This window comes from Columba livia, chromosome 1 (genome assembly GCF_036013475.1).
Source record: "Columba livia isolate bColLiv1 breed racing homer chromosome 1, bColLiv1.pat.W.v2, whole genome shotgun sequence".
Taxonomy (NCBI): domain Eukaryota; kingdom Metazoa; phylum Chordata; class Aves; order Columbiformes; family Columbidae; genus Columba; species Columba livia.
Window position 1 is genome coordinate 162,129,003 of NC_088602.1, and position 25,595 is coordinate 162,154,597.

Genomic DNA, 25,595 nt, shown 5'->3' on the forward strand with positions numbered 1-25,595 from the left:
CAAAATTTCTGTGAGAGAGTAGACTGTAAACACATAATGCAAATGAGAAGATGCGGCATCATAATCTTGTCATAATTGAAAGCCAACAGTACATAGTTTTTTAAATAGTTTAACACTACTGTAAATGATACCTGAGGTCTTAATTAGACAGGTGTTGCATAGCTGAGCAGAGACAGGCCTAAACAGCTCAAAAACATTGGGGCCTAAGTGACTTACCCTGTATCCCACTGGATGACTGTACTAGAGCAGGAACTGAACCCAGCTCTTCAGTGTCCCAGTCCACAACCTTAATCACAAGGCTGCAAAGTTAAGCACATGTTTAAAGACTGGGCTGAGGTGGGTGTTTTATGGTGCAGTATCAACTTAAGTTGCAAGATTTATCAGTTAGATTCAACTAAACGAGTTAAATAAATGTGGTGTTAAATCCACATCACATTATACATGACACAACCCTGTAATTCAGTGTGGGTAGCCAGCAGAGTCCACATCTATACTGCAGCGCTTGTGCAGAACACCTGAAGCACTGGTTTTCTGATTAATTAAACTTGCCAAGCTCCTTTCTGATCTTGTGCCCCATCCCCAGAAGAAGGACATAATGGAAAATAAGTGCACATAACGAGTTTCAGTATGATATAGTTTGGACATAGCTGGATTAAACAACTGTATATCACAACTGCAAAGGGCTTCTGTGCCCTACAGCCAGCATGAAACCACAGCTTCTCTCAACAAGTATTTTGTTTCAGCATTCCCTTGAAGCTAGACATACTGTTAAAGAACTGTAAGACATCTTCACTTCATCATAAAACAGAATCACTATGGAAACAGCTCAGCATGCCTCTTATTTGCCAGGGCGTGAAAACACGGGTCTTTGGAGTTACAATATTGAGTAAGGACCATTTTTCTTTGAATTAGAACAATAAACTATACATGCTGGCTATGGACAGCATCCTACAATTAGTTACAGTCTACTATATCTGCCAGCCAAACAGCGTTCTGAATATTACAATTCTGTGTAGTTTAGGATCTCCCAGTTCTCTTCCTACACTTAAAAAAGTATTCTACTGCAGAGTCTCTTTTTTTTGTGTGTGTGTGTGTGTGTGTATGTGTATAGTTTGTCCTTAAACACCGGCTTTCATATTAAAAGCCCATCTCAACATCATAAGTGAAAAATACCTAAAAAAAAAAATAAAATCACCACCTTATCCTTCTTCAATAGACTGAATGACAAAGATATGAAAGATGCCAGGAACCAGTGAATGTTAATACTGTACACAGCATTGCTTTGATTTCTTTTTTTTATTTAACCAAGCACAGTAATAGGATACTGGTAGATTGTCTCTCTTGGTATTACAATCTGTGCTACATTTTGCAACACTGTTGACAGAAGAGGAATACTACCAGTGGTTATAAATGCTTGGGGTGGGGGGCAGGAAACAACATAAAATGATGTGGTTCATAGCAATTAAAGAGTAGGAAAATAATTTCAGAACCAATAATGCAAGATAACATAACTAATGCCATCTTGATAGCACAGAAAAGCTTTTCTTCTCCTAGCCATTCTTGATGTAACCTGAAAAATCTAACAACTTTCCAGGTTTATTTCAACTGCTGCTGTGACAGCTTTTAATTAAGTGTCTGGTGTTTGATTTAATTCTTACTCAATTAAGGTGAGCTTTACCACTGTCTTGAGGAGACATTCCAGTTCCGGACACATTTGATAACAGAAAACTAGCAAGAAGCTGATATTCAGACAAAGATCAACATATTTTCAATGTTGAATGTTAAAATGTTTAAAGTTATGACAAGTGGGCAACAAAACACTATATAGTGTACTAAGCTCCTATAAGTTAAATTCTTTACCATTGTAAAATACAAACTGCTTTTATCAGGAAAACTCCGATAAAAAGGCTCTATGTTTTATCTGTAGGTTTGTAGTCTATCCCACCGATAAAATAATCATCCTGTCACTAAACTTTTACAGTTTAAATATGTTCAGGTGTGCCTACTTACAAAACTGTGTTTAAAGGATGAAAATTTCCTTAGTTTTAATGAAGAATTACACTTGCAAAACAAAAATTAAAACATTTTCAGCACATTGAAGTACAACTGTATTTTGACTCTGATAGTAGTTTAAATCAGAACTCACAAAGTATTATTGAAGTCATCAGTGAATTCAAGGCACTGATTATAAATTATTGATCAAAAGCTAAATAATTAAACCACTGAATCCATACTGAGTTTTAGAATACAACGGAATACTTGCTTTTCTCCCATTCTGCTTGTCACAGATGATCAGACTGTAGCTTCTAATGACTACTAGGTCTTTAACAGATTTCATACTGTTTCCTCAGCACTTCTCAGCAACAGCTACTTTGCTTTTTATAAGACCACAGAACTTAACTGTTCAATCTGCTGTTATTTCAGTATAAAATCCAGAGTTCTTAACTGTAAAAACTCTTGGTGTGACTCAACCCATGTCAATCTTTTCAAAGTATAATGGCAAGATAATCTGATACAGATTTCCCTCTGCTGCTCACAGCTATTATCTGTTTAGCATTTACTAGTCCTTTTGACCTTTTACATCACAGAAATATTTTAAGACTGACCTTCAGAAAAAGAAATCATGAGTTAATGCTCAGGAAAATGCAACACAAAATCTTTGGGTGTGCAGTACTTCGTAGATATTCTATAACACCTGCAACACTAGCACTTCTTAGATAACTATGTTCACTCATCTTCATAATAAAACTCATTGGCATATCCCTTATTCTAGCAGAACAGCTAATTTAGTTTCCTTCTGTTACTTCTAATTCATGAAAATACCATTTTACTTCTACTAATCCTAGGAGAAAACAATAACCAAAGAGATGAAACTTTAATTTTTTCCTTTGTTTGAAAAACGTGAAAGGTGCGTAAGTGATTCACCACATGATAGCAATGAGCAGCAGGAAAATATAGGCCTAGTTTGCTAATATTTATTAGCCTCATTGCAAGACTGGGCAGACATGAGTGGTTTATTTTTAAGGCTCACTATCAACCAGAGGAAGCTGAGGAAGCTTTGAACCTATTGCATGCTAACATAGATAATGCAATTGCTATATAGGAACTATTCCTGTCTGAACAAACACACATATTTGTCTTCATATAGTATAAGGAATAATAAATAAACTGTATAATGTAAAAATGATAATTATAAAAAACTTTTAAAGCTGGGTTAGAGTATACCCAGCCCCAATGCAAAACACCTGTGTGAGGCATCAAGGAAGAAACAGCTTTTTCATCTGTTAGGCTGCAGAGTGGAAAAGGTGCCTTAAGTGCTAGATGGGGACTGGGCACTGCCTACCAGGGAGAAGGGGGACCTGCGGTTAAGGACAGACATGAAAAAGGCAGAGATCTACAGTCAGTCCCCCAAAACTTTACTAAGACTTTCAGGCCCTCTCATCTGCAGAGCCTAAAACTCCTTTGAGCCCTGCCTCTCATTCTAAGTAAATGAGCACCCTGGAGTACTCCCAGTCTCTTCCCAGCCTTTTTCTTTAATATTTCCTGCGTTACAGCTACATCCCACACCTGGGTCGAAGTTTGTCGCATCTGCGTACCAGCCTCTTCTCTCACCTGTCGCAACAAACTTCTTTGTGGAAAAGAGCCAAGTGTGAAAGAAAGCAAAGAGCTGCTCAGTCTAGCTGTAACTTAAATGAAAGTAAAAAAATACAAGATATTACTCTAAATATTTATTAATTTATATGAATTAAAGCAACAGGAAAAATTGTGAAAGGATCACAAGAAAGAAAGTGAAGGCAGTTGTTTCGGCAGCACAGACCAGACCTACTAATAGAGATTGGAAAGATCTAGAGAGTATTAATGCAGTGTCGTGATACACAAGTTACCTTTAAAGATGGTACTGCAGACACCTCACTGAAGTATTACAGAGCTAAGTTGGGAGTGCTGGCATACCACAGACCATAGCCATAAACAAACCTAGTCTCTCTAGAAACAGGGCAGTAAACACCCATTTTTTTTCTCCACAAAACCCTCTAATAATATACATCTGTTTGGGCTAACCTTTCAGTGTCTTTCCTATGTTTATTTTGTTGGTTTTGTTGTTTATGTCCCAGAAGTTTAAAAAACAAAAAGACAAAACTGAAGATTACTATACAGTTAGGATTTGCCTTCTCTCTTATGATGGCTTTGGAAGAAACCTGTGAAGGAAACTAATGAGTAACTATGTTTTCTTCTTTTGTTTTAAACTTGGAATAGATTTATTGGTTTACCAATTTGCAATATACTCCACTTGCCTGATAGTATTTGCCAGATATAAGTGGCTTAAACATAGGGAAGAAAATAAATAACGTTTAGACAAGACTGCAACTGGAAAACTTGCCATACACTCCACTGAAACAGTTCTAATGCAAATCCACAGAAAGGCTGTTTACTTTATATTCAGGGACTTCAACAGGTATTTATAGTAAAGCTTTCTCTGCAAAAGACTACAGAACAGTTCTGACACTGATATTTACAATAGTTTGTATACAAACACTTGAATTTTACCTAGAACGAAACATACGAAACAGAATGTGTAGCAGAAAACTGGAACCTCGTATGTCTGTAGTTTTGTTTACCATGCATTTGGACGTTTCCCTCCCTCCTTCCCTCCCTCTATGCTTGTATATACTTGTGAGAATTATCTGTTCATCTGCATGCACACATACAGGCACCAATGTACTTTACATGTTTCAGTGTTCTGTGACAACTTCTCCATCTTGCATTATGGCTAACTTGAAAACCAAGAAAGCGTTAGCTCTAATGATCGCTTGCTTTCCTCTGTTGTTCTGAAGACTGCAATTTGCTAGAAAAGTGCAAAAAATTGTCAAAAGCCAAGTACATCTTTGCCTCACTCATGTGCAGAAAAACATTACGTCTGCACAGACTATTTTTCCAAGTCCCTGCAATTGCAACACAGGGGAAAGCATTTAATTTCAACCTCAAATGACTTCAATCTATTTCTTCAAGTTTTGTTAATGAAGTACCATAATCCCAGGTGGTTGGGTTTTGGGGGATTTTTTGTGGTGTTTGTTTTTTGGGGAGTGTTTTTTGTTTTGAGGGTTTTTCTTCTGTTTATTTTTTTACTAAAATGTGAAATTATTGATTACTTTAATACATTGATATTTGATATTAATTTACACTCACTGGCAGAGTAACTTTAAAAGTGCCTCACGGTATAAATCCACCAACCTAAGGAACATACCAACATATCTTTTCAGTTGGTTCAAAGGAGAATCCAATGGGCTTGCAAAATTATTAACTCACTACACTAAACACAGACTTTCAAAAGGGACACAACTACATAAAACAAACTGTTGTAATGCATTAGTCTAGAGGCTACATCTTGACAACATACTTATGATGAAATGATACAGAACATAAACATTCTAATAGCTACATCTTTAAAAAGTAAAGGTGTGAAGCTAAGTACCACTAAATACTAAAGACCAAATACTGCTTTGGCTTTTAAAGTGGATGCAGATTTAATGCCTTGATTTACTGTCCAAGAACCATAAAGAACACTTTAGCATAACAATAATTAGGTCCTAAATAATGCGACCCCTATATAAAGATGTGTTTCGCTTAACCACTAGCTTGAATTCTAGTTAAGATCATACCAAGAACTTTCTACCCTAAAATGAGGAAATGGAATCTTAGAAGAACCTACTAACTTTAACAGATGTGTCTCTCTAAATAAAGAGAATATGGCTTTTTCCTTATAGGCTCTGGCAGAAATTAAAAGAAAAACCTGATATGCTGCAGCAGGTTTTACTGTGGATATCTCTGCTAACCTTGAAATCTGAAAGGTTAGCTTCATCATTGATCTACGACCAGCTATCACAAGACTTACCTCCACCATTTTTCTGACACAGATATGGGAATCGCCACACATTCCCCAGTCCCACAGAAAATCCAACTTGTGCCAGAATATATTGAAGCTTGCTGTTCCAAGCAGGTCTTTCATCTTCTACATCTGAGCCTTCTTCAACATCTGCATCTTTTTCTTCTTGATCATCAACAATGAGTTCACTCTTCTTAAATGCATCATCTGAAGAGTCTTCATTAGAGAGAAGGTCCTTAACTGACTCAATGACCTCATCATCTAGTTCTCTTTTCACTACCTTGCTGTTCTTAGGCATTTGTAGTATGAGAAAAACAGCAAAGAAGTTCAACTGAGATAAACGGACAAGTGCTGAAGAAAGCTCTCCCTCTGCTTGGCCAAAAATAATGAAGAAATAGACTGAAGATGGTGCCTGATGAGTCCTTGATAACAGGGAATCAAGAGTAAGGACTTCTGTTTCTGAACGTTTGTTCTACTGAAAGTATCTGTGAAAAAAAATAAAACAGAATATTATACTACTATGCAAAAGAAACTTAATTTGTGAATTATATGCTTTGGTTTACCTTTTTCTGCTTGTATCAATGATTTGACAAGAGGAGAAACAGAGAAGAAAGGGAAGTTAAACCACTTCCAAATTGGAGGAAATAAGTCCACGTTTTGGTCTTAAATATTTATGTAGAATACATTTCATTCACTTGCTGAGTTTTTTTTGGGGGGTGTTGTGTTGTTTTGTTGACTTTGGGTGTTTTTTGTTTGTTTGTTTTGTTTTTTGTGGGGTTTTTTGCTGTTTTTTTTTCTTGGTTTTGTTTTTATTTCCTAAAGACTGATAGGCTAATTGCTCATATTTTGGCACCATAAGATTCTTCTTGGCAGGCATAATGGGGTATGCACTTTAGATAAAATTTAGGAGCCCAATAACATTACTTTCTGACTCAAGAGATGTACTTGAATTTATTAAAACATATTTTAAACAAAGTAGATTAAGTTTTTCAGATCATTTCAGAAAGTCATGTAGCAATTAGGATTTTGATACATAGGGTGCTCCTAGTGCTTCAAAAGCAAGGGTGACTTATTTTCCTGTATTCTTCAAAGAATATATAATCACCACTATTTTTTAAAGGAGAGATGCTCATCTCTTATAAGCTTCAATGCTTTAGGTAGTTTATTAGAAATAGAAAATAATTAAACATACCTGAAACACCTGAAAAGCTGTAACCAAATCCATTTTGAAAGCCTGCTGATTCAAACATGTATGTACAGTCACAAGAATGTCTCCATCTTAATATGTGTTTTTGTTCTAAGACAATTAATAATTTAAAAAGATATATTGACTTGCATGCAGCTGCAATACCGAAGGTAACCGTAAGTTCCCATGGTAGAAAGTTTTTTGAGAAATTCTTCACTAATCACATGGGACAAAACTAGTATGTGCAAAGCCATCTGCACAATTAAGAGCCTTAAAAGGGATTTAGATTATGTGTTAAGCTTCAAGAAAACCCTAGAGGGAATACACAAGGATTCTAATCAAGAACTGATAAGAAACAGAAACTACTCTGGGATACACAAGACCTTTCAGATTTTTCTTATGGACTTAATGCAATATCTGGTCCATAGGATGAAGGCTGCATCATGTTCTAATGAACTGCCATGTAGCCAAGAACTGCAAGAACAATAACAGAGATCAGCACCTCACAGCTGCCTCAGTGACGGACCAGAAGGAAAGACATTAAGCCACTGGAACCCAGCCCCCAGTTTATCAAGATGAGACTTCACAACAACAGAACCAAGACCTCTGTTACCACAAGTACTATCACCAGCATTATGGCCAACGGGACAATTACCATTTTCAATAGTTTCCAAGGATTTGGAAGTTGAACTTCAGTTGCCAACTAAACTCCGTTCTGACCTCTTTCCATTCATTCCCTAGAGTTCCGCCACTGCCTTCCCACCTTTCTTCTCCCTCCGGTCACCGCCTCCTCACAGCATCTCCAGCTCTGGCAGTCAGCCCAAACTTTTTCAGTACAGTAGAGCCTACTGGCTTGTGAGCTGCTTCATACTCACTACTGACACGGGAAATGTTCAGGGTCTTATAAACCTGTCTTCTGGCAAGTGGTGGAACTAGTATCAGTCTTTGTTTTGTCCAATACCAGTTCTTATTAAAAAAAAAATTAAAAAGTATATGAGCTATACACAAGAACAGTATAATGGGGAGAGTTGTTAAAGACAACAGAGAAATCCTAATACTGTATCCTGTATATCTGGACCAAAGGAATGCCTGCTCAGGCCTCTTTTTAGCTGTTCTGTCTTTTAGGACATAAACTCTTCAAAGGACTACATCCAAGGCTTCTACTCCATGTATGGTTCAGTTGCTGTTAATTATGACTGAGATACCTAGGTAGAACCAGAATGTAAACACCAGTAATATATTAAATTGAAGTATTTAAGCAGTCCTAATGGAGCGTTGGGACTATAATCCACAGCATCTACTACTTCTAGTCATATTTCAAACTTTTCCTTTTGTTCCACTGATGTAAATTAGAGCAGCTTCCCAGTTCCAGTAATTAGTAATAAGTTCAGTGAGTACATTAAAATGAAACTATTTTATCTCTGTATTTAATATAACAGCTGCACAAGTGAAATTACATCAGTATTTGTCAGTCTGAAATCCTTCTCCAACTGTAATAAGCAAAAGACATTTTGAGTCAAAAAGGCACAAGCCATCTATCAGTGTTTATTAAGATGTTTATAAAGGTCATATCTGTATTAATTATTTTAGATATAGTAACTTGCAGGGCACCAACATGATTTATCTGGAGCTCTCACAGATGACTCAAGTCCAATAGAAATTGCATCATTCTGTCCTGTCATGCATTAAGCATTGCATTACTACACTTCAGAAGAAACTTGGCTTGATACTTTTATTTCTAGCACAGTATATATTAATTTGCCTTTCATTAACTTTCCATTAGGCAGGATGTTATCAATAGCACTATCACTGTATAGACTTGCAATACTGGCGGGGCTTGAGAAAAGTCGGGGGCATGCTCAGCAGACTCGTGCTTGGTCTGATAGTACTGCTTCTCTAATTGAACATGTACCATTGGCCAAACTGCACCAAGGATACAGGACAGTCCTTTGGGATACATCATAAATCCACAGGTGGTCTCTGACTGTCAGATTTAACAACTTGTTCTCTGTACTAAACCAAACAAGTTCTATCTCACCAGACACTACCATGAGGTGCAAAAGTTAAAAGTGTGGTCCCAGCTGGTTTGTGCAAGAAACCTGTATTATGTGATGGGACTGATTCTCCTAAGTATCATTGAAAAAAAAACATAGCAAACCACTATATTTACTAATGAACTACAGAATTCAGTATCATAGACTGAGCCATTACTGGGATCCTTTAAAGCTCCAAGTCCTAAATCTTGTCACATATTTTAAAATATTACTGTGCCATACTATAATATTACCAGCACCTTGGATTAAAAGAATTATGTCTAAAATGTAACCTAACCTTATCAAAGCTGTTTGTTTGGGGGTTGTTTTTTGTTTGTTTTCTATCATAGACCTAGGATCATGAAATTTGATCAACTGATTTAGTTCTGGTTTCCAGACAGTTTCACTCACCCCTTTCATAAGTCAAACGATGTAACGTCGGATGAAAACACTGAAGGGAAATTTTTATTATAATATTTATTGGAAAATGTAATATTTCTCTGAATTCTTCCGCAACTGAAAATAAAGATGGTATCCCTTTTCTTACATAAAATTCCTTTTTAAAAAAAAAAATCTAAAATTAATCTTAAACTGACCTGACAAGTGTCTACTGTTTGAGGGAATTAACAGAATGGAAATTGCTGAAGAGTAAGTACATGGTTCAGATAGAAGAACATTTAGAAAATTATTCTGTCACTGAAATAATAATAATCAATAATCTGAGTTAGCATAAATGTACTTTTGGAGACAACTTTCTTAATCAAAGAAATAACTTTTGTTTTTGTGATGTGCTACTACCATTTTTCTTGATATGTTAAAATCTCTATTTCTTTCTCATACAGAAAAATAAAACAGTGAGTCTTTTTTGACATGTCAAGCAAACGGCAGACCCAAACTTTATTTCTCAGAACACAGTGGGAGTTTTCTTATTTTCTCCTATGGAAGAAGAATCAAGCCTTAACGCATCAGCTTGCAGAAGTGAAGTAACCTGATTAGACTGCCACATTATTAGCGGCTTACGCAATAATAATCCCTTGCGACAGGGAATTCAGACCCAAATTAGCTCACTGGGAGATCTGGGCTTGCTATAGAACTTTTACTTCAGCTTCAGGCCTGCATTCAGAAATGCTGGCACAGGGAGATAAGACCTGCAAATCCTCTGCTGACCAAACTGCATGCGTTTGCAGAAAGACTCAGAGGAACTTCATTAGTCGATGCACCAAGACACACTGAAAAATTTTGCTGTACACCCTTTTCTCCTTTCTTATATGTAATGCCTAGTAAGGGAGTTGTACTAGTTGTGTCCAACACTGCCTGCTCCCTTCACTATTTCACTGGGAAGGAATCTTATGTTGGACCCCCCTTCAACATGTCTCTGTCAGACAGACCTCCATGCCAATATACAGACACTACTACACCAATACCGTACTCCTAGTTCTCTCGCTGGTGTACTACCAGTAAATAATTAGAAGTTATGAGGCTGGAGATTTTCATAACGTGCACAGAAAAACAGGTACAAAAAAGATCTCTCTTGCTTACAAATCTGAAAGTATAATGAGTACAACTGCCCCATGTTCTTCCAATTACAGCACGAGCCTCTATAAAAAGCCATTTGTAAAGCAATTTCATGTTTAAAACATCCCACAATACTATTGCGACAACTGATATACTAAATATAAAAGAACTTCTAGCAATGCTTTTCTGACATAAATTAAAACATTATTATATTTACATTGTGTTCCTTTTTAAAGCCAGCACTTCTCTCTGAAAATGAAAGCTCAATAAACCCTCAATTCTTTTCTAACACAGCGTACACTATTTCTATCTTATTTTTACATCTGACAAAAACACAGCAATTTTGCAAAATTATCTACAGTCAAATTTTAATGCATTACAAATAATCCACAAATCTTCTTTGATCAAAAATGTTTTAAATCTTCAATGTGAGATGGAAGGAAAGGAAAGAAGTGGAAAAAATTAAAATAGTGTGTTCATACTTCATAAAAGACTATCAAGATTGTCTAGACAGAAAATAACTTTTTTAAAGGCTACTGTAACATCATAAAAAATAGAAAAATGAAAGAATAGATACCTTCTTAATTCAATGCTGGCCATTAAAGGGAGACAAAGACTAACATTCTGTACTTCAGAGCTCTGTGCTCTTCTCTCATGAAGCAGTCAACATACCAACATCCTGCTGTGGGGGTAGCAAACTGCAATATAAAGCTGCAGTCAGTTCATGCTATTATAACCTCTGGTTTGAATGCAGGTTGTGATCGTACAATGTACCAGTCCAGTCCCACAAACTTACATCTTATGCTCTTGTTTGCAAAATCTTCACTTTGACTCCCAGTGAAGAAACCAGTTATGATTCGGCAGATGACACAGAACTACAAGTCAGGATTCTCACCATGGCAGAGATTCTCACCATGACAGATGCTCATAAAAGATCTTGACTAATATTCATGCCAAAGGTTTCAGTCTATATGGAGTAACTGGATGAGAATTTTATACAAATGTGAAGAAAAGGAGCTTAAAGAAAACCTATAAAATGCACTTTAATATGAGTCTATGAGCTAGGCAGAAGAAAGCATGATGGGAACAACCAATATAGAAAAAGCAAACCAAAGTTTTAGGGGCAAAGAACTGCTGTGATTCTGCCAATAGGAATCAGGCCATCAGTGCAGATAGGATGGGGGGAATAGCTAATGACCATCATATTTGGGTGAGAAAGAAAGAAGAGTGCAGGAGCAAACCAGATTTCGTGGGAGTACTGTGACTTGTGAAGAATGGCTATCACTGGGGGAATCTGTGTACAGATAATTATTTCAGCAAGAGTTACACTGTGTTACAGTACTTGTTGCACAGACTGAATTACTGCTGCAATGCAGCATTGTGTTCTTTGGCGGAAATAAGAATATGCACCACAGCCTTTTTGCCTAGTCAAGCCCATTTTTATCTATCTATTGAAGCTGCCATTATGCTGCTCTTCAGTATGAACTACATGATCTAGCATTCTGCCCTAGCTAGTTTAATACAGCCTGTCAGTAACAGATATAGATTCAATAGATACTTAATCATAATGAAAGATAATTATATTGTATACAACTAGACACATTTCTCCGCGTTCTTCAGTGATGTTATCTGAGACATGCTAATGCATGTTGCACATACTACATTTCATTGTAAAAAAACAAGAGCTCTTTTGGCTATGGGAGACTTGAAACCATTAGAAAACGTGGATGTTTTTGATTCTGGTATGTCTATACAATCAAACCATCTAGACTACAGCAAAACTATTTAAAGACACAAGACTAAACTCACACCTGCTGCACATACGGGTAGTTATACAGACTGCAGTGACAATGCGTCTGTTTAAGATTGCTGGGAAATTTGCTCTCAGTTCCTACAAAATGTTCTTCCTGGCCTTATCTTAACATCAAGAACCTGCACAGTCTCAAATGCAGACAATTTCTCTCCCAGATTAGCCTCCTTAAATGTTAGTTCCTGAAGAATACCTTCTACTATTATAAGACACAGAATTATTTGACAAGAATAGTAAGACTTGTTTCTCAGAATTGTTCATTGTCAATAGCTTGTATGACTTCTTCCAAATTACTGGCCAAACAGTAGTATCTAAGAGAATGCTACAACGTAGCACTCTTGAATGTCATTTTTGTCATGTAATCTCTGAAGACTTCATTGGCTTTACTGTAGTTTCTCACCTGCTTTCACAGATTTCTCAGTATTTTCTTCTCACAAACTCCACTGAAACACTTCACAGACTTACATGTTGTGCTAACCATAATTTCCTATTCAGATGGAGAAAACGTATCACTTGTTCTGCAGTCTTTTCTTAGATGTAATTTATTGATGGATCAAATTCAGTAGTTACCACTCCTCCAGCTGAAGCTGAGCGAAATAAGCATCTCAGCAACTCTGACAATACTCAGCCAGCAGTCAATACTGCTAAAAATGCAAAACTGTTGGCAACTTTAATCAAAATCTCCATTTTCTCTAAGTTCACCATATAAGCTATAACAGAACCACAACTTTATTATAAAATCTTATCACACTTCTGAGAAAAGAGGGCATATAAAAGCATATTAAATATTTAAAGTACTAAAGTTATCTAAACTGCAAAATCAAGTATTGAAAGCTAGACATTACCAGACATATAGTTGCCCTGAGACCTTAATTCTCTGTCCTCTGTGCTTCAGAATGGATCAGTAAGTAAATCAAGTTGTCCTGGGGAAGAACTTATGTGATAACATCTTTGTCTGTTTCTTAAGCCAAAAAGCTGAACTGTTCATAGATAGGTTAGCAGAAATTTTGCTTCTTCTCAAATCTGATTATTTAATTTCATGACATAAATCATGCTTTCAAGTTGTTACAGTAAATCCTTATGTCTTTAAAAAGAAAATTATGAATACCAATTCCACTACAGAAAATCCAACAGTGTAAATTTCCTATTCCAATTTCCCATCCCTTCTCCATTTTGGCTTAAGAAGAACATGCTGAATCATTAGCACTGCAGTACACTTTTTTTTTTTCCCTCACATACAGAAAATAAGGAACCCTTAGTCTTAAGAGTGAAGGAGAAGAACAAGGAGCTCTATTTCAGTGTTAGGTGTCTGGGAAGTACAGCCCCATTATTGCCATTGCCTGATGCAACCATTCTAGAAGTTACCATTGCTCTTTTACACTACTTCGTATGGGCCTGCCAGGTTTGGCACATCCAGCTCTTCAGAAGAATAGTCTTCAGTTATCATTTGCAGATGATACTTCTTTTCTAAATTATACAAGAACATTTCCTGAGTAATGGCAAGGTTACTTTGAATCTAATTTCAAGGAAGGGAGTTGCTGCTGATATGTCAAAAGTCCTTCTGCAACTAATCAAGCACCCAGAGATCTTTGAAGTCACATAGAAAAGCTGTTACTGGTATTACCATTTTTTACAAACTACCGCCATACCAATCTGTAAACTTTATAAGCACAGGACCCCAAACCGTTCTTCCAAAATCAGCAGATATTTTGTCTTTTAAGCAAGAACATTATTCCCTGATATGAGTGAAATTGTGCAATAGAAAGTAGTTGAGGACACAGGTGAATGTGTCCTTAATGTTGCAGATACTTTGGGTTGTACATACAGGCTTTTGCAATATATAGCAGAGAAGAGACAGCTGACAGAGTTATTCAATCTATATGGTCCTCATTTGTACTACTACTTTTTCACTTGCTTGCCTGTAAGAAAAAAGAAAACTGTAAGAATGACATAACACTAAAGGTCAAGAGGAACCAGCTTATGTTGCAAAACTAGTTTCAAGATGCCTTAATAGTTTCATTTAGTCAGTTTCACTATTGGTGGCACATCTGAAGAGCTATGAAATGGTTCGGGTTTCCATGCAGAGATGAAAACCAACGAGATTTTTTGTTCTTGAATCTGAAGTGCAGAGCTGAGCCCAAAGGGAGTGTTTGATATGCACCGCATGCGAGCCATAATTCTATCATTATCTTAATATGGTCTATGTGTAAACCAAAAGCTTGTAATATTAGCCAATACAAAATTAAGCAATCTTTCTTAAAGTTTCACTTTAAATGAAATATTGATAATGGGAAACACACTACTAAGTAGAAAAAACCCTCAGTATGTTGTCATCATTTTTAATCAAATGGAGTAAGCTGTCTGCATAATACATCCAGTGCACATGTACATGACAAAATCTTTATTTCATTTACACTTTTCTTTGGAGAGGGAAACAGAGACTTGGATACCTGGTACTACAGTATGTCACGGTTATATATTGATGGTGACATACAATTTAAAAAAAAAATCAGCTTCTCTTAGAAATCAATACTACAGCAGTGAGCTTGTCATGTATCAACACTACACAGAAAATAAAATGGCTGATGAGGATGAGGTCTTGATTAAAACGTCTTTTACAAATAAAACAAGTGCAATTTACTTAAATGGAACAAATCCCATTGCAGCCTCTCATGTGGCAGGTCAGCGTGACTGTGCAGACATATTTCAATCATCTCATTTACTTCCACAACAAAAGCAAAGCCTTGCAAAGAAATTCCAGTTCACTCTAATACTAGCAACATGGGCACAAAATCAGCCAATATGGACATGGGACATGAGAATTAATAAGAAAATGGAAAAGAAAAAAAATCACCAAAACTGTAGGTATGAATCTAGCCTGTGGATATGCCGTAGTACACAGAGAACCGCAATCATAAAAATCCTTAGCAGAAATTAAATCCAAGATGCAAAAAGGTTGAGAACAGGTCCTTCATTACCATACCCACCCAAACATGGCTGACACCAGGGTACACCAGCCCCAAGCCCGCCGGGGCTGCTCCAGCCTGCGCGGGGCGAGGGATGCGGGTGGCTGCGGTGGGAGGAACCTGCGCCGGTTCCCCTCGGGCAACGCCCACGCTCCGCAGCAACAATGCAGCGCTCGGGCAGCCCCGCAATGGGTCTTTCCCACTTACCTCCTACGCCTCCACCCAGCCCTCAAACACGGGGCCCACAGCCCTGGCCCCGCCGCGCCTCTGCCTCGCACGCTGCCGCCGACACACGGCGGGGACTGAGGCCCGCGGGCCGCGCCTGGCGTGACTGGCGATATTCCCGCTCCTTCGTCTGCCGAAACGGCGAGGCTTGAACCGCTCCCCGCGAGCGCGGAGACATCCACATAGCGAGGCGCATAAACGCGGTGCTCCCGTGATGGGAGACAGCCTTCGCCCCCTCTTCCCACGAAACACGCGCTACACATACATTTAAGCTGTTTTACGCAACACGCGGGAGATGAATGAAATTCCCATCACTCATGGTAGGAAAATGATATAAATTCCCCACCCCTGCCCAATCATAATAACAATAATAATAAAAACAGCCCCGTACGTCCTTTTAACCTGCCGCTTAATTAAAACACATGTGCGGCTTCCAGCGGGCGCTCGCTATTGTCTCACGAGGGGTCGGCTCTCCCTGCGAGAGGCTGGCGCCGAGGCGAAGGCAGCCTGCCAGGGAGGGGGACTGGGGGAAAGCCCTCTGTGCCCCGCAGGAAAGTGGGCACCGGGTGGGAAGGCACCCCCCCCACCCCTCGCACATCCTCCCCCTACCCGCCCAGCAACCGAAGCGAGGCGGTGGGGCGGCCATGCTCCTCCAGCCGCACAGCCGGGCTGGGAAAGCGCGGGTCGCGGCAATGTACAGCCCACTCGCCGCCCCGCGTAGCGGGCGCCTTGCCTGGTCTTACCTCCGTCCGCGGGGCTTGCCAGGTGTCGGCTGCGAAAAGTGGGGGGCCGGGTGCCCCCGCGGGCGCGGGGTGGCGAACGGGCTGTGCGGGCGCGGGGCTCAGCGAGGGACAGACGGCAGCAGCAGGAACATGTGCCCAGCCTTCGCTGCGGCGGCGTTTAAAGACAGACATAAAAGTGGCGGGGGGAGAGGAAGGGGGAGGGCAGCGTCAGGCCGGGGGAGCCGCACCTCCTGACGCAAAGGAGCGCCCCCACCCCCCCTACTCGCCTGCAGTAGCATCTCTTTCGCCGGAGGCGGGCGAGGAGGAGGCAGAAGTAGCAGCGGGAGGAGGTGGAGGGAGAGGCCCACCAGCCCCTCCGCTGCGCCAAAAGCCCTGCGGCCGGGCTCCCACACCGCGGCTGTCCAGTCCCCAGCTGCTTCCCACCCGGATGCGGGGCGGCCACCCAGTCCCCAGGTCCCATATGCGGGACACATGGGCTGTGAGCGTGCGGCGCCGCTGCCCGTGGCCTTATGTTGGCGGGGCGGTGGCCTCCGGGGTGGCCTGGAGATGGGAAGCAGGCGTACGGGTGTGCGCTTCCTTGGAGAAAATTGAGCTTTTTCCAAAAAAAAAAAGAGTAGGAGTGGGAGCGAGGGCTGCAGGCCTGAGAAAGAAAGAGGGGCTGGTCAGGAGCAGGGTGGTGGCGGGACGGCCACAGCGGGTACATCTGCGTGCTGGGGGTACCAGGGATGGTGACCTGGCAAGGGCGAGCCTGGAGACTGAAGGGATGGAGGCAAACCGTGAAGAGGATGGAAAGCACCGAGCAGCATCCGTGGTGATGTTGCACAAATCTGGCAGCCCAGACTTCTACTGATGCTGCATGCTGCATCAGCATGAAGATGATGTTTCACTTTAACCCCCTCCCCCTAAACTTTCTGTCTTTAAGTCTACGCACCACCCTTCTACCAGTTTGTTGTTTGCTTGCATTTTTCTTAAAAAAAAAAAAAAAAAATCTATTCTGTGTACAAAAGAAGGTTTGTAGTAAAGATGAGAAAGTCAGCTGTTGAAACGTGCAGCAGTCAGACAGGAAAGGCATGTTGACTTTGCTGAAGGTAGTTGTGGAATGGAGAGTGAACTGTTTTAATGTTCGCTTCGTGAATAATTATTGCAACGTCTTCAATCTTAACACATGCTCAATAAAAATATATTACTTTCTTACACTACATGAATCAAGGCAAAATTTTTCCTCAAAGGGTTATGAAGCTGTCTACCTAGCTGATTTGCATTTCTTTCATATTTTACTGAGTAAGCTGTGATACAAACTTATTTTTGTATTTCTGCTTCATTATCAAAAGCAGTTTGTCACAGCGTTGTGCATTTCTCATTATTGTTGCTAGTACACTTAACTAATAATTTCCACAATGTATTTCAGTTGTGCATAAAAATGGTGCTGTAAACAATAGATATTGCACCTAGTGACTGAAGATTGAGAATCATGAACTTACCTTGAGTAAGTTTCTAATTTTGAACTAAACTGATTTTATACTAAGTATGAATAAGAGGAAAAAATTATTATTTCTATTACCAGATCATGAGTGATACTTCTATTTAGTAAATTAATTAATGTTATCACATGACAGCATAGTTATTTGACACAGGAAAAGGTCATTCATGGATCCCTTTGAACTGATGATCTTAGATTTGTAATCATGTTTTCAATTATTTGATGCCTCTAATATTACCATAGGAAAGGCATCATTCAACTTTCTGTGTCCACCAAACCTATCTTCAGATATTTACAGTTTTTTGCAGTTCCTCAGAGAATTTGCAGTTGCTGAAATGCCATGTAAAATACCACATTGGTAACCATTCAGTAGGAATTTTTTTCCTCTTCAGGCTTTCTGCAAACTAGCAATCTATACTTTGAATAGATGGACTAGGGTATGTTTACTGCAGCTCTTGTATACAGAGTATTTTTACTTCATTGCTTGTAATCACCTTTGTAATCTTTTCTTACTAGTTTTATTGGAACTTAAAACAACCATCATTAAATTTCACATTGGTTTAATTCTTCAAAGTTCAGATATTTCCAGCTTCATAACTGTAAAAGCAATTCAGCTTCCAGTATAGAGGGATTTCTACTTTTGCTTCTGGGTATAAATGACAAAAATATGATACAAAAATAGCTTATTCAATTTTGCCATTTTTAAAAAAAACTCAAGAAACTGCTGGTGGACACATGGTTTGCAATTTAGCTGTTATAAGATTGACCTACATTAGAGAGGAGCTTATCATTCTCTAAGCTGAGATATGGGCCTACATACAGGGAGAGAAAGCCTCCTGTGCTGATCAGACTCTCAGTCTTGTCACTTGCATAGAGATTTTAAGTATAACATTATAGTTTTGTTGAAAGCAAACATGTATGAAATAAGCCACTTAATAAAAAGTATTTGTACACCTCTTCTAACTGTTGAATAACTACCATCTTAATTGATAAAGTATCGAGTTCTTTAAAAATCTCTCCTGAACTATGTGTATTCATTAGATTGATGGTATGCCATTCAGTAATAGGTGAAAGTTAGGAATAACATTCTTGTAATTAGGATTAAGTAGACAAGCACATACCAAAGTAGGAATAAATATGAGTCAGTATGCACCAGTAAATCTGAATGGAAATAATGGCAAGTGGTTGTCATTATTGTTGGTTAAAAATAGTATCTCAGGTTCATAGTCTAAGGCTTGAACTTCCAGGACAGAACCATTTAATGTTTCGGACTTCTCCAGAAAATCTCTTGCATTGTGCTTTAGTAAAAAAAAATAATTTCCTGTTAAATAGGCCTTTTGTATACAAGTATCATTAATATTCTCAGTGATACTTTTTAACATGCTGGCAAAATGTGAAATTAGATATCACATCCTGCACCTTTTGAATCTGTCACTATTGTTAATGTTCTCTCTTTGTCTTAGCTCAGCACTGAATTTTAGCTTAAGCTATTGCAATTCAGAATATTGTGGATTGTAAACTGAGTTACACCAGTAATTATCAACTAAACTGTTTGACCAGTCTGCTTTAGCTGTACCGTGGTGACCTAAGTCTCTGGGAAACTGTTTTACACCAATACTTCATTTTTACAGATTTTAAACTATGATTTGAGGCACAATAGGCACGTAGATGCTACACACAACACCCTTCAAAAACTCAGGTATATTGTCAACAGCAATCCAGATTTTTGTGCTTACACTGCAAGTTGATTTTTCTAAGGATCTTGTTCAGCCTCAATTTTGATAGTGTTAGTTTCAAACTCCACTAGAAGTTGAACCAGAAAATATGGTTGACTTTGTTAATATAATTTGTCAATGGTTACTGTCAATGCCAACCTTGGTTATAGGCAGCATCATTTGATAATGTGCAGTCAAAACAAAAAATTTCTAGATTTTCCACCTTGGGTTGCCATTTATATTTTTTTGGTTCAGCATTTAACTTGGTGCAAACTAATCCCCAACATAAGTTTTTAGCACGCCTCCACTCACTTCTCAAACCTGCTCATAATTTTATCTGTCTATATATGAGCTTCAGGTTTGCACTAGTTATGAAACTCCAATTCTGGACAACTGAATAGCTTTTCAGCTCATTAAAATATGTCCAGATGATTGTGATCACATTTCTGAGTGCATTAATGGGAACTGCTACATAGAAGAGAGAGAACAACCTTGGATTTTTATCTAATTTATAACTTAGCCTTCAAAAATTAGAAGATTTCAAGCAAGATGACATTCCAGTCTGACCCTACAACACTTCTCAGTGTAGAACAGCCTGATGACACAAGCAGACTTCCTTGGACAAGCAAACAAGCATAATAGTTGTATTCCTAAGTGTTCTTACCCAAACTACAAAAAATGTTGTAGACTTGGATGTGATTCTTTCATGAATGATGAGCTACAAGCAACATGTCAGCATATCTTGGATCAGGTGATAAGCCATGGTGATTAAAGAAATACCGGGCAATGGTTATGTAGCAAGTGATCTGTTGAGTTATTGCTAACTACTCTGAGCAGTCGTAAACCACAGTAGTTGCTCCTACACGTTGCAGTAATGATGGAGTCCTTAAAGTCCGACTATACTTCTTTTACCTCTAAACATTTTCTAAAATATTAACAGATATAAGAGAGTTGCTGCTTTTTGCTGGGTTTATCAAAGGACACATCTGTTTCCATATTGTCAAAAATGTGGATTGTCTGTTACTCAGTGTATAACTTCATTGCAGAATTTAAGAGTCTGTTGAGAAGATGTCTGTAACATTTTTTACAGTTGCACACAGAAAATACTAACAAATAGGCAATGTAAGATGTAGCGTCACTTGAAAAATCCCCTGAATATACCAGTAGCATGTTCAACCATAGGGGCAGGGCAAGAGATTATGTAGGATCAGGTAATAAACTCATATTCTCACTTTCACTGGTTTTAGGTGGAAGGTGCATGAAGATTTCAGTGCATAGAATTTCTGTAACTCCACAAGGGCGCTGCAGCAAGAACTAGTGGTAGCAATTGTCTGTTGCTTGGAGTTAGAGTATGTTAATAATCTCTTAACTATGGTATTTTGTAGCCTTGCCATGAGAGTACGAGAGAGCAAGACAGTGGCTGATGTGATTCCTGCCACCATTGCTGAGTGTATCATCCTGAGAGAGAACATCCTCAAAGTTAAATCCTGCCTTCATGCTTTGTTTCTGAAATATATATATATTTAGGGAATTCTGGCAGTTAAGCCAGAAAGTTGCAGTGTACCTCATGCTAGTAGGGAATAACGTGAGAAATCAAGTCCTAGAAGTTGTGAGCTATTGTAGAAATCTGGTCAGAATAAACATACTCTTCTGTCATCTATTGAAGAAAAAAACTATCATAGATACTTCAAAATGTGAAATAATGGCGTCATATTGAGTGATAAAACAGAGCACTGGAAGGATATGCAAACCACAGATGTGCAGAGCACCATATAGTTCATTACAAGTAAAACATATATTAAATTAACATCCAAACTAAGCAAAAGATATATATAAAGTCATGTTTTAGCAGTTAATATCTAACATATTATTATGCTACTTAGTGAAAATGTGGAAAATGAAGATATAATTCTGATAATGAAGCCATTCTCTGTATCTTTGACAATTTAGAAATCACCAAAATTAGCTTGATGACAGCAATGTAGAAAGCTAGCGGCAGCCCAGCTACATCTTCTATTCTTGAATATAATATAACATATACAATAACTACAAGAATTTATGTCTATAAAAATCAAATTTCAAGACACCAAACTTTTAAAAGTAATCTGGTTGAGTGTGTTGAGAATGAGGCTAAGGCTAAGAAACTAAGAAAACCCCCAGCAATTACATAGCAACTAGAAAAATAAAATAGGCTATGCAAACATTAGCCACAACTGCAAAACACTGAAAGAGATCCAGGACAAAGCTAAAATGTGAACCCTTGAACATATTGTACATTGGAATCTCAACTACAGTTTTCAAGAAGCTATCATTCCTATTTTTTCAATGTTTTTCAAAAAGCCTCATGATCTGGTAATTCTAAGTCACTTATGACCATTTTTTACTTAAAATTTTTACTTTAATTGTAGCCTGCTTTGTTAACAACTTTAGTGATCTGTTCATGTAATTAAAAATATGCTTTGTTTCCAACAGTAGCAGAAGGATTAAAAAAAAAAAAAAAAAAGAGAAAATGTTTTATGTAAATTGTCTGTTTTCACTGATTTTGTAAAAATGAACATGTTCATTGAACATGGTTTGGGTTCAAAGGGTTCTTAATAATCGCCTAGTTCCAGCCCCCTGCAATTATCAGGGACACCTTCCACAAGACCAGGTTACTCAAAGCCCCATCTAACCTGGTCTTGAACAGTTCCAGGGATGGGGCATCCACAGCTTCTCTGGGCAGCCTGCTCCAGTGCCTCACCATCCTGTTGAGGAACTGCAGCTGAACAGCTCAGAACCACTGACAAGTCACCATGACTTACTGCAGCATCATGCCAGCTGCTCTGAGTTCTGTAAAATATGGTGTCTGGTCAGGATTCTGAGGGAGACTTGTCCTTATCCCTTGGGACATGATTCTCTCTTTGGACATAGTGAGCATGGATTTGCTGAATGCACACCCAGTTTTCTGTTCTGGAGGCATTTAGGAAGGCACCTTATTCTCCCCACTCTGGGGTAAAGCAAAGTGCATTGCAAGAGTTCGGTGTGTATAGCAATTAAAATAGTAATTTCCAGGAACACTAGGAGTTGAGGATTTGGCTAGTTAGGTTTGGAAATGCATATTTAAAATTTAATTTTCACTAAATTGAAAGTTTTTGTGTAATTAATAGGACAGTACATTGACCATCATTTCTTCAGCAGAATCAATTAAATAAGTACCTTATCTTATTCAGAGAAGGAAGAAATAGCATTGAGAATATTGTTCAGATAGATACAAAGTATCATTTAAAGTGTAAGTGTAGCCATGCACACAAATTTTGGTTTTGAAAATAATGTAGAACATACTACTTACTAAGGAATGGTTCCATGTGCTGTGTTCATCTATATAAGACATTTTGAGAACCTCAGAAATTATACTCTCCATTTAAACCCAGGAAACCAATATGCTTACTATAAAATCATACCAATAAAATCATACCGAAGGCAAGTACTTTCTGATTCCCAAAACTGAGACTAGAAGAAAATATTGTAGCAGCTCAAAACTGTGCATGAGTTAGAAATAGTTTCCTCTCATGATGTGTTTTATCACTTGAATGAAGTGATAAAATGGTAAAATGGCAGGAAGTTTGTTCTTTCAATTTTTTTTTTTTTTTTTAAGCTTGCAGAATAGTCATCTAAGGAAAATCATTTTTGCTTGCAGAACCACACTATATACTACATTTTGAGTATTATACTGAGGACTCAGTTCTGAATGGTATTTTTGTTCAATTCTTGCCTGAAACGGCATGATATTTAGAATTGTTCCTTACATTTGAGCTAGGTAGACTATTTTAAATATATACTCTTGCTATGCTTTGGTGGTCACAATGAAGTGAGCCAGAATGAAATTCTAGTCTCACCAAAACATATTCTAAAACTGATGGATCTAGAATAGCAGCAAGTCTACATTAATCTGTACATTGCATGAAGAAAACTGTGGTTTGAAGAAAAGCTGCAAAATGTCTGAGGCTGTGTTGATTGTCTCAGTGAGATTTCAAAGCAAACAGGTTTGACAATATGTTTTAACATATGACCTGAGTTCACAGGCTTCTGGGCTGAGAAAATCCAAACACATTTCTTAATCTCAGGACTGGCAAGGGCAACCATAAGGCTTCTCTCAAGCCTGTGATCCTATTGGTCATCACTGCCCGCAGAAGCTCTCACTCTCTACTTGCAGCGTAATAACTGGGTTATTTCATGATAATATTGAATCCATGTTGGATTTTGCCCATGTTTTACACGTTTTTTCATACTGAGTTATTGGTGGGCAAGGATGGAAATTACTTTTTTATTCCTGCACGGAATTTTCTTAAAAATCTGTGGTACAAGAGACTGGTGTATTCGATATGTCTCAAGCTGAATACCTTAAGAAGGAAACACTACTTGATCCTCATGTGAAAAGACACTATCAAATAATTTTAAATAATTCCATTTTAATACATTACAATCATAAAGCAAATCTGAGGAAAAGTAATCTTACAGGATGTTCATAGAACTAGAATTTAATCATTGGCCATCAATTAAGGTCAGAGAGTGTGTTTCATTCACAGGAGTAAGAGACTGGAGGGGACAACTTGCATTAGCAAATTCAATTGTGTGGTATCGTAGCCAACTTACCTGTATAGACTCGTCCCTAAATTTCTTGTGTTCAGTTTTAAAATTACTTAGATTTCACCACCGCATCTTGTTGAAAAGTTTCTCTGGAACTTCTGTGATGGTTAGAGACCTCCTTTGAACATCCGGTCGCAGCCTATTCATTGTCATTTGTTCTTGTGCCAAAAAGTTCTTAAACCATTTTCTGTCTTCGTATTTTATGTATCAGCATGTATTTATGAAGAGTAACACTAACCCTTTCTCCCTTTGTTTTGGCAGAGTGCATAAAACTGAGTGCATAAAACTTTTGGAGCAAAGAAATTTAATATAAAACTATTCTCATGTGTATTAGTCATGCACATCACAAAGAGAGAGATATTAGCTTGAGTCTTAAAAGAAGCAGGTATGTAGTAGTTTACTACAATACTGTCATAGTCAAGTGTTATTCCTGAGCTAATTTATTACATCTCTGTGAAAGATTAAATAGCTCATGCACAATACCACGCCGATGTAGCACATGTTGTTTCCAGTTATATATAGGACCAGAACAAAGGTCCACCTGAACAGTGTCTGTGTCCAGCTCTGGTAAATGGTAAATGTTTATAGAAGAGTGTTAAGAAGACTGCAGGTATCATTTCTCATATTATATCAAATGCTTAATAAATTTCAGATAAAATTTCTTGTCGTTAAAAGAAAATACTTGTTTATTAAAGAAAAATATGAAGCTAGCATGCATGAATTATTCTTAGTAAACACATACAGGACTTACTGATTTGTATTTCTTTCTTTGACTTCCTTCTCTTTCAAATTTGATTGAAAAAATCTTTGTATGATTGAAGTCAAATGAGTAGTCTCACTGTTTATCCTTGAATATCTTTATTTCCAGATATATTTGGCTTTAATTTATCAATTTTACAAAAATTGCTAAGAAAATTCTTAAAAGCATGCATTAAAACCCTTCATGCATAGTACTTTTCATATTTCAAGATGGAAATAATGTAGCTTTTTTCTCCTTCAACCATCTCCAACTACACAGAAATTGAAGCTTTATTGCTCCATTTTTATCATTCTCATTGGCAACCCCCCTTTGCCACCAAGAGTTATACCACACTCATAGTTTTTGCATATCTTACATAAGGAGTTTCTGTACTTTCTCATTGTGTAAGCCCACAAACTTCCCTAGTAGGTTTCCTAACTTCTTAATATTGACTCCTCTAAAACAAAAAATATTAGTCACAGAATTACTTAACCATTCTGTTTATGCAGTTGAACTAGTTAGTGATCGCTCATCTCTTCCTTTAACTGACTTTTTTCCCCTTATGACTTTACTGTTCCCCAAAACAAGTTAATATCAACTTATTTTTGCTTCATTAATTGTTTGTAAAAAAGGAAAAAAACTATTGCATGTGCTGCTCAGGAATAGTTGCTGTTGA

The 25,595-nt window shown here is 37.9% G+C and overlaps 1 protein-coding gene across 1 annotated transcript in view; it reads right to left on the reverse strand.

Annotated features, from left to right (window-relative positions):
• SLC6A15 (solute carrier family 6 member 15) overlaps nt 1-16,638 on the reverse strand; it is a 35,740-nt gene extending 19,102 nt beyond the window's left edge. Inside the window, exons 1-2 of the mRNA XM_065041683.1 lie at nt 16,360-16,638; nt 5,891-6,366 (exon numbers count right to left, since the gene is read on the reverse strand). Of these exons, the coding sequence (XP_064897755.1) occupies nt 5,891-6,179 (289 nt within the window). The 5' untranslated portion in view covers nt 6,180-6,366; nt 16,360-16,638. The remainder of the gene's footprint in view (nt 1-5,890; nt 6,367-16,359) is intronic.
• Nucleotides 16,639-25,595: the final 8,957 nt, after the last annotated feature.